Raw genomic sequence first — 13,829 nt, forward strand, 5'->3', positions numbered from 1 at the left:
TTTTAAAGTGCATTAAAATAATGAGAGTAAATAATAAAGTATAATAATGAGAGACTATTTTTTTCTTATTTTTTTTAAATTCCTGTTTCTTTTCTTTTTTCTCTTTCTATTATTATTATTGTTTCTTTTCTCATTCACGTATACAACTTGTTCTTCTTCTATTACACTAATAAAATATATACCAAAAGTTCCTTATTATTAATATACTAGTTACAATTTTATTATTATTAACTTAAATGTCTCAGTCTATACCAAGTGTAAATAGAATACATAAAAAGGGAGAGGAAAACAAAGAATATTAACTTTTTCTTTGTTTTTTTTTTGTTTTTTTTTCTTTGCTTTGCTTTACTTTCATTACAGCATTTTTTAGTTAACAATAATAATAGTTGTAGTAATGAAGATCAAAAAAGAAATGACATCTCATTTAGTCAACAACATCAACTAGACCCACTTGGTAACTTGGGTCAACAACGAGCAATAATAGATCAAAAAGATATGTTTTCTTTTTCAGATTATATATTCCCGTTTACTACTTTTCAACAGAGAAGAAGAAACTCAGCAACGACTCTATTACCTTCTTCTATGCCCTTTTATCGTGAGCAGTCATTAGGTTATAATAATAGTAGTAAGGAAGACAATTATTTGTTGCATACAATCATGCAAGAAGAAGAAGATAGTGATGAAATATCAAGTTCACTTGGATTATTATCAAGATCAACAAAGCCTTCTTCTTCTATTTGGAATCCTACTGTAAAAGAAGACAATGATTGGTCATTTCAAAGATATCATGAATATAATAATAATAGTAGACGTACTTCTATGCTTAGTACTGTAGATGATGAAATAAATGATATCAAAGAAAGAATGCGTCGATTTTCACTTGCACCTCCTTTAACGAGCACAAGGTATTCTATTCTATTCTACACATTTATATATATATCGAGGAAAATAATAATATAAAATTTATTTTATAGCAGTAATGATGATCCTTCTTCACTTTTTAATATTCATAATCAAAGACGTCATTCCTTTACAGGACCTACTATATTCTATAATGATACAGTATCCGAATTAGCAGTTAAAGAAAGATTATCTGAACCACCTATAACAGATAATTTGGGTAAAGGGACGAGATTAGACTCTGATATATTTAATCAAAAGACAACCTTATTTTACGTCGTTGAATTTAAAGGAGGAAGATCTGATTTATTTTACTGCCAAAAGAATTTAAATATACATGTCAACGATTTAGTCATAGTAGAAGCAGATAGAGGACATGACCTTGGTAAAGTAACAATGGAAGATATTACTAGACAACAACTTGAAGAGTTTTATTCCAAATTAAAAAATATATCAACTGAAGAAAAGAAATGGTTTACAGCCAACGAGATTTATATCAAATTCATCTTTAGACTTGCAAGATCGGATGAAATATCTTTATTGATCACTAAAGGTCAAGATGAGCAAAAAGCCTTAATCATTTGTCAAACTAAAATCAAACAAAAAAGGTTAAATATGCAAGTAGTTGATGCAGAATATCAATGGTAATCTATAGAGAGGCTTCAATATCATATCCTACCACTCACTCACTCACTCACTCACTCACTCACTTTCTCTTTTTTTTTTAGGGATCGACGCAAGCTTACTTTTTATTTTATAGCAGAAAAGAGAGTTGATTTTCGTGAATTAGTACGTGAATTATTCAAGTTATATAAAACACGTATTTGGATGTATAGTGCAACTTTTTTAAAATCAAGTCATTTTACTTCTTAATGTAGACCGATACTTAGTTATATGCCATATTATGAATAATATATATAAATATGTGTATATAACATATTATATACATATATATTTATATTACAAGAGTGTTTATAATCATTCAATTAAAATAAAGCATTATTTAATGTGCAGTTGATTTCAATAGATGCTTAAAAATTAGCATGGCTATATGGAATTATATTCTTAATTTGTGTAAGAGTTTTTTTTTTTTTTTTTTTTTTTTTTTTTTTTTTTTTTTTAAAGTAACAGATAAAATGAAAGCGAACTCTCATTAAGGACTCATCAAATATCAATGAGTTGAATGTTTATGCAAGTCTGATAAATAATGCTAAATGATGAATGTGATAAATACCTTGAAATAAATAATAACTTTTGTGAAAAAAAAAAATACAAAGGTGCAAACTAAATCATAGCGAATGTGGTCTTTAAGAGAGAGTTTTTTTATTTCTTGTGTTTGTAATGATGGTAGTAGTTTATAGAAGGTGTCTATTGTGTCAAAGACATGGTTCAAGAGATAGTCATTCTTGTCAAACGACGGTTACATTAAGATCAAATAATTCGGTATTTCCTTTAGAAGGCCGTTTTCTATTGGGTGATTCATTGCTTTCTCACATAAGCTGATCATTGTCTTGACAATCATAACAGAGTTTGAGAATAGTTATTTATATTGTGGTGTCTGAAATCTTTTAATTGTTTAAAATGACTTTTACAAGACGGGATAGTTAAACTAGTTTAGTCTTAAAATTAGTAGACGATGATCTGAAGCTTTGACTTTGTTGTTCACAAAGTTAGACGCGCTATTACTTCTAATACCTGTTGATCATCTTTATAATAAAAGCAAATCATTGTTTATTACGTAATAAAGATATTATTTAAATGTAATTAGTATATCATTGTATTTCAGAGCATAATATTCACTTGATTACTTAGTCGTCATTGTTAGAATTCTCGATCATATAATAATGATTATTATTTTTCGATATAAGAATATGACTAGTTATATTTAATTACGCATTTATAAATACACAATTTTATGAAATTCTTTATTATGCCAGTCTTTGTTTATTGTCAAGTTCCTACCACTCATCGTATAAAAAAAAAAAAAGAAAAGAAAAAACATAAGGTATTGCCATACTTTTGCGAATTACTGTAATTCGACAAGCTAATCGAGAACCTGCAGTAAACTTTTTTTTTGTCTTCTATAACATGTTTCCATATTATACTTCAATTGTCCAAATACATATGCACTTCCCCGGATAGGTCATGATATAGTCTATTGTATCGTATTTAGCCTTCACTTTTGCATTCTATTGAATTAGATTATATTTATTTTACTAAACAAAATTGGTTATTTAATATCTACAGTAATAGTTGTGTATATATTGTACTATAGACATTAATTCGGCTTCTTTATCTTAACATCATGAATTATAGCAAACTCATTGAGTAGGTTTATGTCTATAAATATATGCTTTTTTTTTTCTTTTTAAAAATTCAAACCATTTGTTAGTAATCTTAGTTCTATTTTTTAAAATAGTTTTTGATATTCAGATTGTCTCTGTAGCCATAGTAAAAAAAAAAAAAAAAAAAAAAAAAAAAAAAAAAATTGAAAATGGAAAATCGAATAGATCAAATCAAAAAAGGAACCACAGCTGACCATTACTATTATTATTTTAGTTCCATGGAAGAAACTACAGGAGTGGAAGTAATTTTGGGTATATTATACACAACTCATATTTGATTATGGATAATGTTCTCATTCGTAAATGCGTCAAGTATCAAATTACTTATTGAAAAAAAAAAAAAGATCTATTTGTTTTCTTATCAAATTAAATCGGATCTTATTTTGATCCATTGCTAAATGCTAACTAAAAAAAAAAAACGTTGAAGAAGAAATGTTACAAAGTATGTATTACCAAAGCATGCGACTAGATCACACCACAAACATATTTTTTAATGGTTTTATCACATATTTTGCATCACTGATTGAATAGTGAAAAACTATTGAAGTTTTGTATCTTTGGTTCTTACAAAAGCGACAAGCGTAAAAAAAAAAATGTGACAAAATTTCAAGATGAGAGAAGTGGAATTTTTAAAAAGCGACAATTTCTGTTGGCAATATTCGTTCTTAATCATACATTTAATCTCCGATCAAAATTGATTGGTATCGAGTAATGTTTCTTGTAAAAAAAAAATCTTTTTTTTTTATTCACTTTAATTATAGTTTGATTTTTCTTATTTTAAAAAATACATTTATTATACACATATACACAAACGTATAAATATATATATATACGCACATATATATATATATATATATACATAAAATCGATTAAATAGTTTATCATCATTTTAATAAAGAGTAACAGCAACAGCAGCAGCAGTAGCAGTAGCAGTAGCAGTAGCAGTAGCAGTAGCAGTATCAAACATTGAGCGAGTCATGGAAACTTCGACATTTGACTCTACAAATAAACAAATTATAGACAATCATTCATTAAAAAATGAAATTAAAAAGAAAACAGCTGGACTTGATAAAACAGTAGTAGTTTTATCACCCAAGACACCACCTGCAGTTACAGCTGCTCTCTTGGCTGATTCTCTTTTCCCACCTCGAAAACCTAAAAAGTCTTTAAAGACAACTAATGATGATGAGAATAACGAAGACGATGATGATGACGAACAAAAAATAAAAAAGAAGACCCGTTAGCTACTCAAGTATGGAGACTTTATACGAAAGCAAAGGATACATTACCAAATGGTTCTCGTATGGAAAACTTAACTTGGAGAATGATGGCTATGACATTAAATAAAAAGAAAAAGGCAGAAAAGGAGGCAGCAAAAGAGGATGATGATAAAATGGAAGAAGATAATTCAAGTTCAGTAACATCGCCTCCTCCACCAGATGATACAATTACCTTTCTCTCTTCTTCTGCTCCCCCTTACATGATGGATTTTATGGGAAATAGTCAGCAGCTGCAGCAACAACAGCAGCAACAACAACAATTACACCAACAAAAAAATGTCATGGTTCATGGTTCAACTAGAGCTACTATTCCAGCTCATTTATATAATAATGATATATACTCTGGAATTTATAATACGAATAGTATTACAATTCCTGTTGATATGGATATTTCAGAAGATCCAACTATATCCCCTCTTTCAACAGCATCTTCTTCACTTCAATATAATTATTTCAGTCAATCAGTACCTAATAATAACAATACTTTATTTAATAGTAGTCCAATTATAACCAATAATAATACTGGCTTATTATTCTCCCAACAACAACAACAACAGCATCAACAAGATATTGCATTTTTTGCTTCCACACCAACTGAAAATACACCTTCACCCGTTGCTTACTCTCCCGCAATAATAGGTGATATAAATGCAGGTGCCATGAGTTTTGAGGATTTATTAGCTATGTATTACGTAAATGGAAATACATCAGCACCAGGAACAACAACAGCAACAACAGCAGCAGCAACAGCAACAACAGCAACCAATAATAATACTGCTACGGTTGCTACTGATACAGTCGTGGCAACAACAACAGCAACAGCAACAACGCCGGCAATAGCAACAGCAACAACGCCAACAATAGCAACAACAACAGCAACAGCAGTGGCAATGGCAGCTTCTCCTTCGTCACCATCCAATATGTTTATCAATCATCATCATCATCATCATCATCCTAATGAAGCTCCGTCTTTATCTCATTTGTCAACTGGTTTCTCATCTTTACCCCAGTCCCAAGGTACAGTAATAATAATAAAATATGAATAAATATATTATATTATATGTATGTATATATATATATTTGTATGTATTTATATGATATTTAGATGGATTATTAATATCTAATGGACAACCACAACAAGCAGATTTAAATACCATGACAATAAATGGATTTACAACTTCGCATCAACACACTTTAATCGGATCTCCAAACCAACAAGCACCGCCAATTCCTCCGCTACCATCTCCATCTACTGATAACACTACTACTTCTAAAATTGTCATTAACCAAGATAAAAAAAGCCTACAAAAGAAATCATCAAGTGATCATAATAAAAAGGATAGTAATTCTACAACAAAATGTACCAATTGTGGTACAACCACTACTCCTCTCTGGCGTCGTAATCCAGAAGGTCAACCTTTATGTAATGCTTGTGGTCTCTTTTTAAAACTTCACGGTGTTGTTCGTCCCTTGAGTTTAAAAACTGATGTCATCAAGAAAAGAAATCGTAGTGGAAATAACAGTAACAGCAATAATAATAATAATAATAACAATAATAATATCAGTAACAATAATATCAATAACAACAACAGTAACACTAATAATAGCAATAGCACAGTGACAGCAATGTTACTAACTCAAAAGGATATGAATAATAGTAATAATAGTAGTAATAGTATTAGTAGTAGTAGTAATTATAATAATAGTAGTGCCATAAATATTAATAATGGAAAGAAAATGAACAATACATTTATTCAACAACAAAGTCCTATTATGACATTTACTAATACAAACATGAAGCCATCACCTACATCATTAGGAAATATGGTACAGATTGCACCTTTACAACAACAGAGCGGGGGTGGTTCTGGAGGCAGACCTATTACATTTACAACAAGATGGGGAACACATCAAAATATGATAAAGAGACAAAGGAGACATTCTATTGACGATCATAAACAACAGCAACAACAACATCCACCAATACAACAATCACAGCAAAGTGTATTTAGGATAGGTTCATTAGGAAGCAACAGTAGTAATTCACAGCAACATAGTTATCTACCTTCATCATAATCAATTTTTAATTTCATATTTTACTCTTCCTTGTCTTTGCCCTTCTCATCCTTTTGTGTCCACCTTTCTTCCCTTTCCCTTTCCCTCTACTCCCATCTCCCACCCTTCCCTTTTTTTTCTGTTTATTATTAATATATTATGTAATATATACATATGCATATATATTCAGGCGTTTATAGATATTTGTTATTGTTTAAAGGATTCCACCAAATCAGGTCATTGTCATACAACTAGAAAAAAAAAATAAAAATAAAATAAAATAAAAAATAGAAATAAAAAATGAGACATTCTTTTTTTTTTTTTCATTCTGTTTCTTTCTTCCCCTTCCTCCTCTCTCCCCCCCTTTTTTTTTTTGGTTTCAATTTTTATAATTTATTATGTCTTCACAACCAAGTAATGATAGATCAACTAGAATAGAAGAATATTATTCTTCAGAAGATGAAGAAAATCAACCTATTCATTCTTATTATACTACTCCCATATCTTCATTTTCAATTCCAACTAATCGAAGACAACAAAGAAATGATCATGAAGAAGAACTTGAAAGATCTTTACGTGAAATGAATTTAGGTTCAAATCCACCCCGTTACCTAAATCGTCGTCCTAGTAACCGTTTTCCTCATCATCCTCCTCCTCCTCCTCCTCCTCCTCCTAGACCGAGAATGTCTCGTAATTCAAGTTTTGAATATTATTATCATCATCCTTATGAAGAACAAGATTTACATCCATCACCTTATTTTATGCAAGCAAGACCTCCTCCATGGTTACATTCTAATTATCCAATCATCGATGATATGCCCACAACTCCTCTTTATAGACCTTCTCCATCTTTTATACCTCCACACCCCATCATGACAAGAAGAGGAAGAGGAAGAAGAATGCCAACAGAAGAATTGTATGACGATCCTAATAGAACTGAAGGTTCTTTTTATCATGACGTCAGTGAAGAAGAGAAAGAAGAAGAAGAAGAAGAGGAGGAGGAGGAAGGAAATTATCATCATTACTTTCAACCTCCAATGAGAGGAAGAGGAAGAGAAAGAAGAAGAAGACAATCGTTGACTAATAGACAACGAGCCAATTCATTTTCTTATTATGATATACCACCCACTACTACTACTGCCATGCATCCACCTTTACCACCAGCACCACCACCACATGCTCGATATCGTAAAGTTCATAGTGTACCTACATCACCACAAACCATGTCAGACAATGAAGAAGATCATAATGAATTCTTAACTATGTCACCACCAGATGATCATTTTTATCCAAAGCAACAAGAACAATATCATCATCATCATCAACAACAACAACAACCATTCCATTTAAGACGTAGTTTGTCCGTTAATAGTAGCGGCATTGTACCACCACCAAGACCAATACTTGTTCATCCAGGCACAAACGATCCTTTATTACAAAGTGCGCCTGTGACACCTACGATGACAAATAATAGACTATCTCCACCTCAACCACCACCTTTATTGCCTCCTCATCCTTGGTTCAATCCAAATGATTTATTTCCTCATCCTAATATGATGATGCATCCCATGATGGGTTTACCGCCTCCACCTATGATGCCGGCACCTATCTTACCAAATTGGAATAATACAAATGAGGCAGCAGCAGCGGCGGCAGCAGCAGCAGCAGCAGCAGCAGCAGCCGATTATTTACAATATATGAATGAGCCAAATCAACTTATGGCACGACAAGCTGCTATTCAAATTCAACAAACAAATGATGAAGAGAATAATAATCCTAATGAACAACAACAACAACAACAACAACAACAGCAACAAGAAATTATTATGCCGCAACAGTCAGCACCCATGTTACGAAGAGGTTTATCCATGTTGGGAGGCTTATTCGGTACTGATGCTGCAACTCAACCCGTTCAAGGAGTTAAAAAACGAGAAGCTAAATTAGCAGCAGAATATATGAAACTTGGTACCTTTTGGTGTTGGCGACAAATCGAGAGTGATCAGCCATTTGAATCCTTTAGTATACCGAATCAAAAACAAATCAAACGAAAGTTGGCAAAATCGAAAACTCAAATCATGTTGGTGGCTCGAGAGAAAAAATTACCTGGTGATACCTTGGTAGATATCGAACAGAGACGTGGATGTTGTTTAATACAAAGAAATGAGGAACATCATTTTATACAATTAGAGTTGAAAGAGGAGACTTATAATCCTAATACGGGAAATTTTGTATTTGCTAATAATAATAATATTGGAAATTAATAAATGCATAATAATAATAATCGACCACTGCTACCTTTTCTTTTCTTTTTTATTTTTGTATTGTGACTGTTTTCCGATTTATAAGTATTATTGGTAGAGAAAGGAGAGGGGGGGGAGGAGGAGGAGGAGAGAGGATCCATCCCCTTCTCTTCATTAAAGTAATATATTTTTTTCAAGATAAAAAAAAAAGAATAATAATGGATGATACATTGGATCAAGTACGTGAAAAATGTGCACTTCAACTTGACATGTATCAAAAATGTGTAGAAAATTATCCACAAAGTTGGGATAAAAGTTGTATTCAACAAAAGAAAGCTTTAACGAAATGTTCAGAAGAAAAGTAAATTACAAATAGATTGTGTTAGGTTTTCTATCTATACTGATTGTATGTATGTCCTCCCCCCTTTTTTTTTGCTTCTTCTAGTGTTGGCATCTTAAAATACGTTAAAGAACATTGTACGGCTCAAATTAAGGCTTATGACCAATGTCTTGCTGTTAATGCTGACAAACCCGATGAATGTATACAAGCCTTGAAGGATTTATATCTTTGTACTGAAGCAACGTCCATTGTCTATCGCGATCAACAAAAAGAAAAATTAAAAAATTCGACACAACAAGAATAATAAAAATGTTAATGGGTGGAGGAATTGCGTATTACATAATCAGTTTATTATTATACATGGATATCTTTTACACCTTTTTGGGAATAAGTTTCAAATTGTTTTCTACCCTTTCGAAGCATATACTCGATAGTTGCAAAATCTGATTTCCTAATATCATGTTCTCTAAACTCTTTACGTATGAAGGCATAAAATCGAGGTCTTGATTCCTAAATGAATAAACGTTAAAGTCTTTTTTTTTTTTTTTTTTTTTTTCCCCTTAAACAACAAAATTTTACTAGTGGTTTTTCTCTTGCTGCTCTAAAACATTGTCTATAAAAATTAATAACTTCGTTCTGTAACCCTGATCTTTTTATTAGTCCAGGCATAAGTTCATTTATTGGAAAAAGGAACAAAAAAAAAAAAAAAATTAGGGGGAGGGGGTAAATATGACATATAAAATTAAAACAATGACAAAAGAACTATTAAAATCCCGATATCAAAAGCATGAGGATGATTCATTTTTTTTTTTTTTTATTGTTGTAAAAACCTTCTTGAAGTATAGTATTGATTCATACGATCGCCACTACTACTATATTCTTGATAATAGCCTTCTGACATGGGGGATGTGAAATCACTAAAACTATTTATTGAACCCTCTGGATGATAACTTTCCCTTTCAGACTCGTGTTGTCGTCTTTTAGAACGTCTTATGGCAACAAATGCTATGATACAAATTAAAATCGCACCTCCAATACCGCCTACCACACCTCCAATAATGTCTTTATTTTTCTGACTTAGACCAGTATGATGATTAGAAATGAATTGTTTTTGACCTTGGTCTGTGTTTGGATAGGTAGAGATTGGACTAGATGATGAGGCAAGTGTCATACTTGTAGATAATGATTCTATGGGTGTATGTGTTGCTGTATTGCTTTCTAAAGATGTCAATGTAGTTTCTAGAATAGGAGTAGTCCTAATATCTATGAAAGAGGATGTAGTAGTTGCATCAATAAATAGAGTAGTAGTAGTAGTAGTCATAGTAGTGTCTGTAGGTAAATAAGTAGTCATATCTTCAGTTGTGGTAATAATAACAGTAGGAGTTTCAGTTGCAATAATAGTATCTATTGTTGTTGTAGGCTCAGCCGTAGTAGTAGGAGCTTCAGTAGTAGTTGCAGTAACTTCGGTTGTAGTAGGTTCAGTTGTAGTAGTAAGGGCTTCAGTTATGGTAGTAAGGGCTTCAGTTGTAGTAGTAAGGGCTTCAGTTGTGGTAGTAAGGACTTCAGTTGTGGTAGTAAGGACTTCAGTTGTGGTAGTAAGAGCTTCAGTTGTGGTAGTAAGAGCTTCAGTTGTGGTAGGAACTTCAGTCGTAATAATAAAATCGGTTGTAGTGGTAATTTCTGTCATAATATTAGTGGGTTCAGCCGTAGTCATAGTTTCAGTTGTTGTAGTAGTAACTTCAGTTGTAGAAACAGCTTTGGTCGTTGCCATAGCCTCAGTTGCCATAGCAGTAGTTAAAGTATTATCATCATCAGTAGTAGTAATAGTAGTAGTAGTAGTAATAGTAGTAATAGAATAGTCATCATTAGTTGTAGTTATAGTATTAAGAGTAAGTGTAGGAGTATCATCAATCGTATCTGCTGCTGTAGAAGAATATACAACTGGTGTTGCTGTTGTAGTGATAGCTGAAAAAAAAAAGTATTTAAAAACGATTAGAATATGTACATGTGTGTATTTCCTCCGAACAAACAAACAAACAAACAAAAAAAGAAAAACAGATATTGGTATACCATTTTCAGTAATAGCAATTGTTGTATCTGACATTATAATTATATAACTTGTATCAGCATTAAACTGTGTAACTTGTACCTAATAAATTACAAGAGAAAGAAAAAAGGAAAAAAAAAAAGGGTAGAAGCAAAAATAAATATTGCTTACATAAATGATAGTATTGTAATTTTGTTACTAATAATATTATCATTCATGTTATCATCATCTAGTAATATAAAAAATATTTAAAATTAGTAAACATTCAAGTTAAAATAACTGTTTAAAAGAGACTCATGTTTCAAAAATAAATTTGCATTGTTCAAAAAAAAAAAAAAGGGGGGAGGGAGGGAAACTGGATTTCAAAAAAAAAAGAAAGAAATCCACATGTCTTATCATATACCTATATAAATATACTACGCGTTTACTGTATATAACATTGATCTTTATCATTATTACTACTTGTATTCTTATTATGATCAACATATAATAACTTGTGATTCAATTCTATATTATTACCACTACTATTACTATTATCGTTAAATAAAGTGTCACCAATGTTATCATCCACACGTTTCTTTAAATCTTAATTATATAATATAAACAAAAAAAAAAGTTAAATAACTCTTATTTTTTCTTTTAAATATAGTTACAGTAGAGTATGGTATAACATGATGAATAAATCAAAGAATGAATACTAATAATAATTATGGGGTAAAGAGGAATAATAAGAAACAAAATTCTATAAATATATTCATCATCACGACGTTGTCTAAAAGAAGAGATTTTTTTCTTTTTGAAACTAAGCAACGAAAACAATTACGTAATAAAGTGTTACAACCCTTTGTAAAAAAAAAAAATAAAATAAAAAAAAGTGCCCTTAATAGAGTGAAGGATATATTCATATAGTTTGACTCTTTCATTTATTTTTATTTTTTTGTTTTCTTTCTCTTTTGTATATATGAATCAAAAAGGCAACAGTTCTGCCAATAATCGTTGTTTTTGTATTCCTTTAAGGTAAATCAAAATAAAGATATAAAGCTATATATTCCTTTTATCAATCGTACTTATGACTATAAGAACGAGTGTCATAGTTATTGCTGCTTGTTTATTTGTAAGTTATTCTCTCTCTCTTTTTTTTTTATGAAACTATTATATTCAAATATATTTTCTGAAATAACTTATTATTTTGTTCAACAAGTTATTTTATACAAGTCTTTTTATTTGGATATTAAAAGAATATAATACTAATACTGGTAACATATTTCCACACACATATAAAGACTTGACTACAGCAATATTTTATAATAATAGCGATATACGATAATCAGTTTTTAAAGCAACAACAACAACAACAACAGCAAGAGGGTTCATCAAGCTATCTTATTTTAGGATTATTTTGGACCTCGGTCATAGCTATCGGAGCTTGTATAATGAGTTCATTACTCGGTGTGATTGGTGGACTAAGAGTAATAAGTTTTTATTTACAATTGTCTATAAATGCTAATTGTCATAACAACGGCTACGATAATAATAACAATAGCAAAATAAGAGAATGGTTTATATATTCGGAATCCATTATGGGTTCATAACGACTTTAATTTTATTTTTATCGATTCACTTGTGTATTATCACGTTAGTAAAACAAGATTCGATTGTAGAAGGATGCAGAAAGATAATAATGGGAACATCACCAACAATAAACGTGATTAAAGTAGAAGTAGAAGAAGAAAACTCCTACTGTATTCAAGCGATAAAGCAGTTCTTATTGATAAGCGGTATTAGTTTATTCATGATTAACTTTATTCAAGTAAGAAGAACACTACAGTACATCATTATTATAAGAAGATTACAATTATTAAATATTATTATTATTTTTTTCAGATTTACTTTGGTTTTCTTATTTTTAGATTTGCAAAAAAGTTAAGAAGGAAGTTTCTTTCTTCATAAATAATCATGTACTATGCATATTTATTTTTATTCAAATTTGTTTACTTGTAAATAATAAAAAATCGTTAAAGTTAAACTCCGTTATTATTAATGAATCAGCGTGGATGTGTGTGTGTGTGTGTGTGTGTGTGTGTGTGTGTGTGTTTATGTGTGTTTATAGATGATTGTTTTCTTTTATCTTTTCTTCATTTTATTTCTTTTTCTTTTTTATATAAATAAATAAATCCATTCGTTCTATTTATCACTCGTTCTATCTATAATAATGACCTTTACTAATCAGCAACAACGACAAGAAGAAGAAGAAGAAAAAGACTATTTTCAAGAATACGATAATCAAGTATTTGACACTTATTGTAAACAAGAAGAAGAAGAAGAAGATTATGTAATGGATCCAAATCTATTTCAACTTATTCTTGACGTACAATCGTATCTTACAGAGGCACCTAAGGATTCTCCACTGCTTGCTCTTCAATATAAAATGTATACCTATCTTAAACAACGTGCATATGAATAATATCTTTCTAATTAACTCTAAAAATACCCCTTTCCTTTCTTTACTTTAATATATTTTATTTTATTTTAAACGATCATTCTCTTTGAGAGCCTCTTATTTTTATTTTTTTAAGGGAGAATTTATACTTTAATAAAATAAAAAACTTAATATATAAGCGA

At 30.5% G+C, this 13,829-nt stretch overlaps 8 protein-coding genes across 8 annotated transcripts; 6 read left to right on the plus strand and 2 right to left on the minus strand.

Annotated features, from left to right (window-relative positions):
- The first annotated feature begins 68 nt into the window (after positions 1 to 68).
- Positions 69 to 1,897, plus strand: BX663DRAFT_509319 (PSP1 C-terminal conserved region-domain-containing protein). Its single transcript, XM_051527600.1, has 4 exons — positions 69 to 257; positions 361 to 905; positions 978 to 1,544; positions 1,629 to 1,897. Exons 1-4 carry the CDS (start codon positions 237 to 239, stop codon positions 1,771 to 1,773), a joined length of 1,278 nt encoding a protein of 425 aa, XP_051383021.1. The 5' UTR covers positions 69 to 236; the 3' UTR covers positions 1,774 to 1,897.
- Positions 1,898 to 2,830: 933 nt separating this feature from the next.
- BX663DRAFT_486302 (uncharacterized protein) lies at positions 2,831 to 6,601 on the plus strand (the record flags this gene model as incomplete). The annotated part of the gene is made up of 8 exons (XM_051524668.1): positions 2,831 to 2,870; positions 3,320 to 3,351; positions 3,460 to 3,557; positions 3,777 to 3,953; positions 4,144 to 4,484; positions 4,520 to 5,164; positions 5,631 to 6,047; positions 6,345 to 6,601. The coding sequence occupies 8 exons, from the start codon at positions 2,831 to 2,833 to the stop codon at positions 6,599 to 6,601; spliced, it is 2,007 nt and encodes a 668-aa protein (XP_051383022.1).
- A 293-nt stretch (positions 6,602 to 6,894) lies between these two features.
- BX663DRAFT_509324 (uncharacterized protein) lies at positions 6,895 to 7,913 on the minus strand. The gene has a single exon (XM_051527601.1). The coding sequence runs from the start codon at positions 7,600 to 7,602 to the stop codon at positions 7,366 to 7,368; it is 237 nt and encodes a 78-aa protein (XP_051383023.1). The 5' UTR covers positions 7,603 to 7,913; the 3' UTR covers positions 6,895 to 7,365.
- A 449-nt stretch (positions 7,914 to 8,362) lies between these two features.
- On the plus strand, positions 8,363 to 8,875 carry BX663DRAFT_509325 (uncharacterized protein). Its single transcript, XM_051527602.1, has one exon. It carries the CDS (start codon positions 8,407 to 8,409, stop codon positions 8,839 to 8,841), a length of 435 nt encoding a protein of 144 aa, XP_051383024.1. The 5' UTR covers positions 8,363 to 8,406; the 3' UTR covers positions 8,842 to 8,875.
- Positions 8,876 to 8,914: 39 nt separating this feature from the next.
- Positions 8,915 to 9,714, plus strand: BX663DRAFT_509326 (uncharacterized protein). The gene is made up of 2 exons (XM_051527603.1): positions 8,915 to 9,181; positions 9,266 to 9,714. The coding sequence occupies exons 1-2, from the start codon at positions 9,039 to 9,041 to the stop codon at positions 9,462 to 9,464; spliced, it is 342 nt and encodes a 113-aa protein (XP_051383025.1). The 5' UTR covers positions 8,915 to 9,038; the 3' UTR covers positions 9,465 to 9,714.
- Positions 9,715 to 9,898: 184 nt separating this feature from the next.
- Positions 9,899 to 11,067, minus strand: BX663DRAFT_509328 (uncharacterized protein). Its single transcript, XM_051527604.1, has one exon. It carries the CDS (start codon positions 10,944 to 10,946, stop codon positions 9,975 to 9,977), a length of 972 nt encoding a protein of 323 aa, XP_051383026.1. The 5' UTR covers positions 10,947 to 11,067; the 3' UTR covers positions 9,899 to 9,974.
- Positions 11,068 to 12,547: 1,480 nt separating this feature from the next.
- On the plus strand, positions 12,548 to 13,238 carry BX663DRAFT_509331 (uncharacterized protein). Its single transcript, XM_051527605.1, has 3 exons — positions 12,548 to 12,676; positions 12,751 to 13,017; positions 13,092 to 13,238. Exons 1-3 carry the CDS (start codon positions 12,641 to 12,643, stop codon positions 13,155 to 13,157), a joined length of 369 nt encoding a protein of 122 aa, XP_051383027.1. The 5' UTR covers positions 12,548 to 12,640; the 3' UTR covers positions 13,158 to 13,238.
- A 113-nt stretch (positions 13,239 to 13,351) lies between these two features.
- Positions 13,352 to 13,828, plus strand: BX663DRAFT_509333 (uncharacterized protein). Its single transcript, XM_051527606.1, has one exon. It carries the CDS (start codon positions 13,420 to 13,422, stop codon positions 13,669 to 13,671), a length of 252 nt encoding a protein of 83 aa, XP_051383028.1. The 5' UTR covers positions 13,352 to 13,419; the 3' UTR covers positions 13,672 to 13,828.
- The last annotated feature ends 1 nt before the right edge of the window (position 13,829 follows it).

The sequence above is a fragment of the Cokeromyces recurvatus genome (assembly GCF_025118155.1).
Source record: "Cokeromyces recurvatus strain NRRL 2243 chromosome Unknown BX663scaffold_12, whole genome shotgun sequence".
NCBI classification, from domain to species: Eukaryota; Fungi; Mucoromycota; class Mucoromycetes; order Mucorales; family Mucoraceae; genus Cokeromyces; species Cokeromyces recurvatus.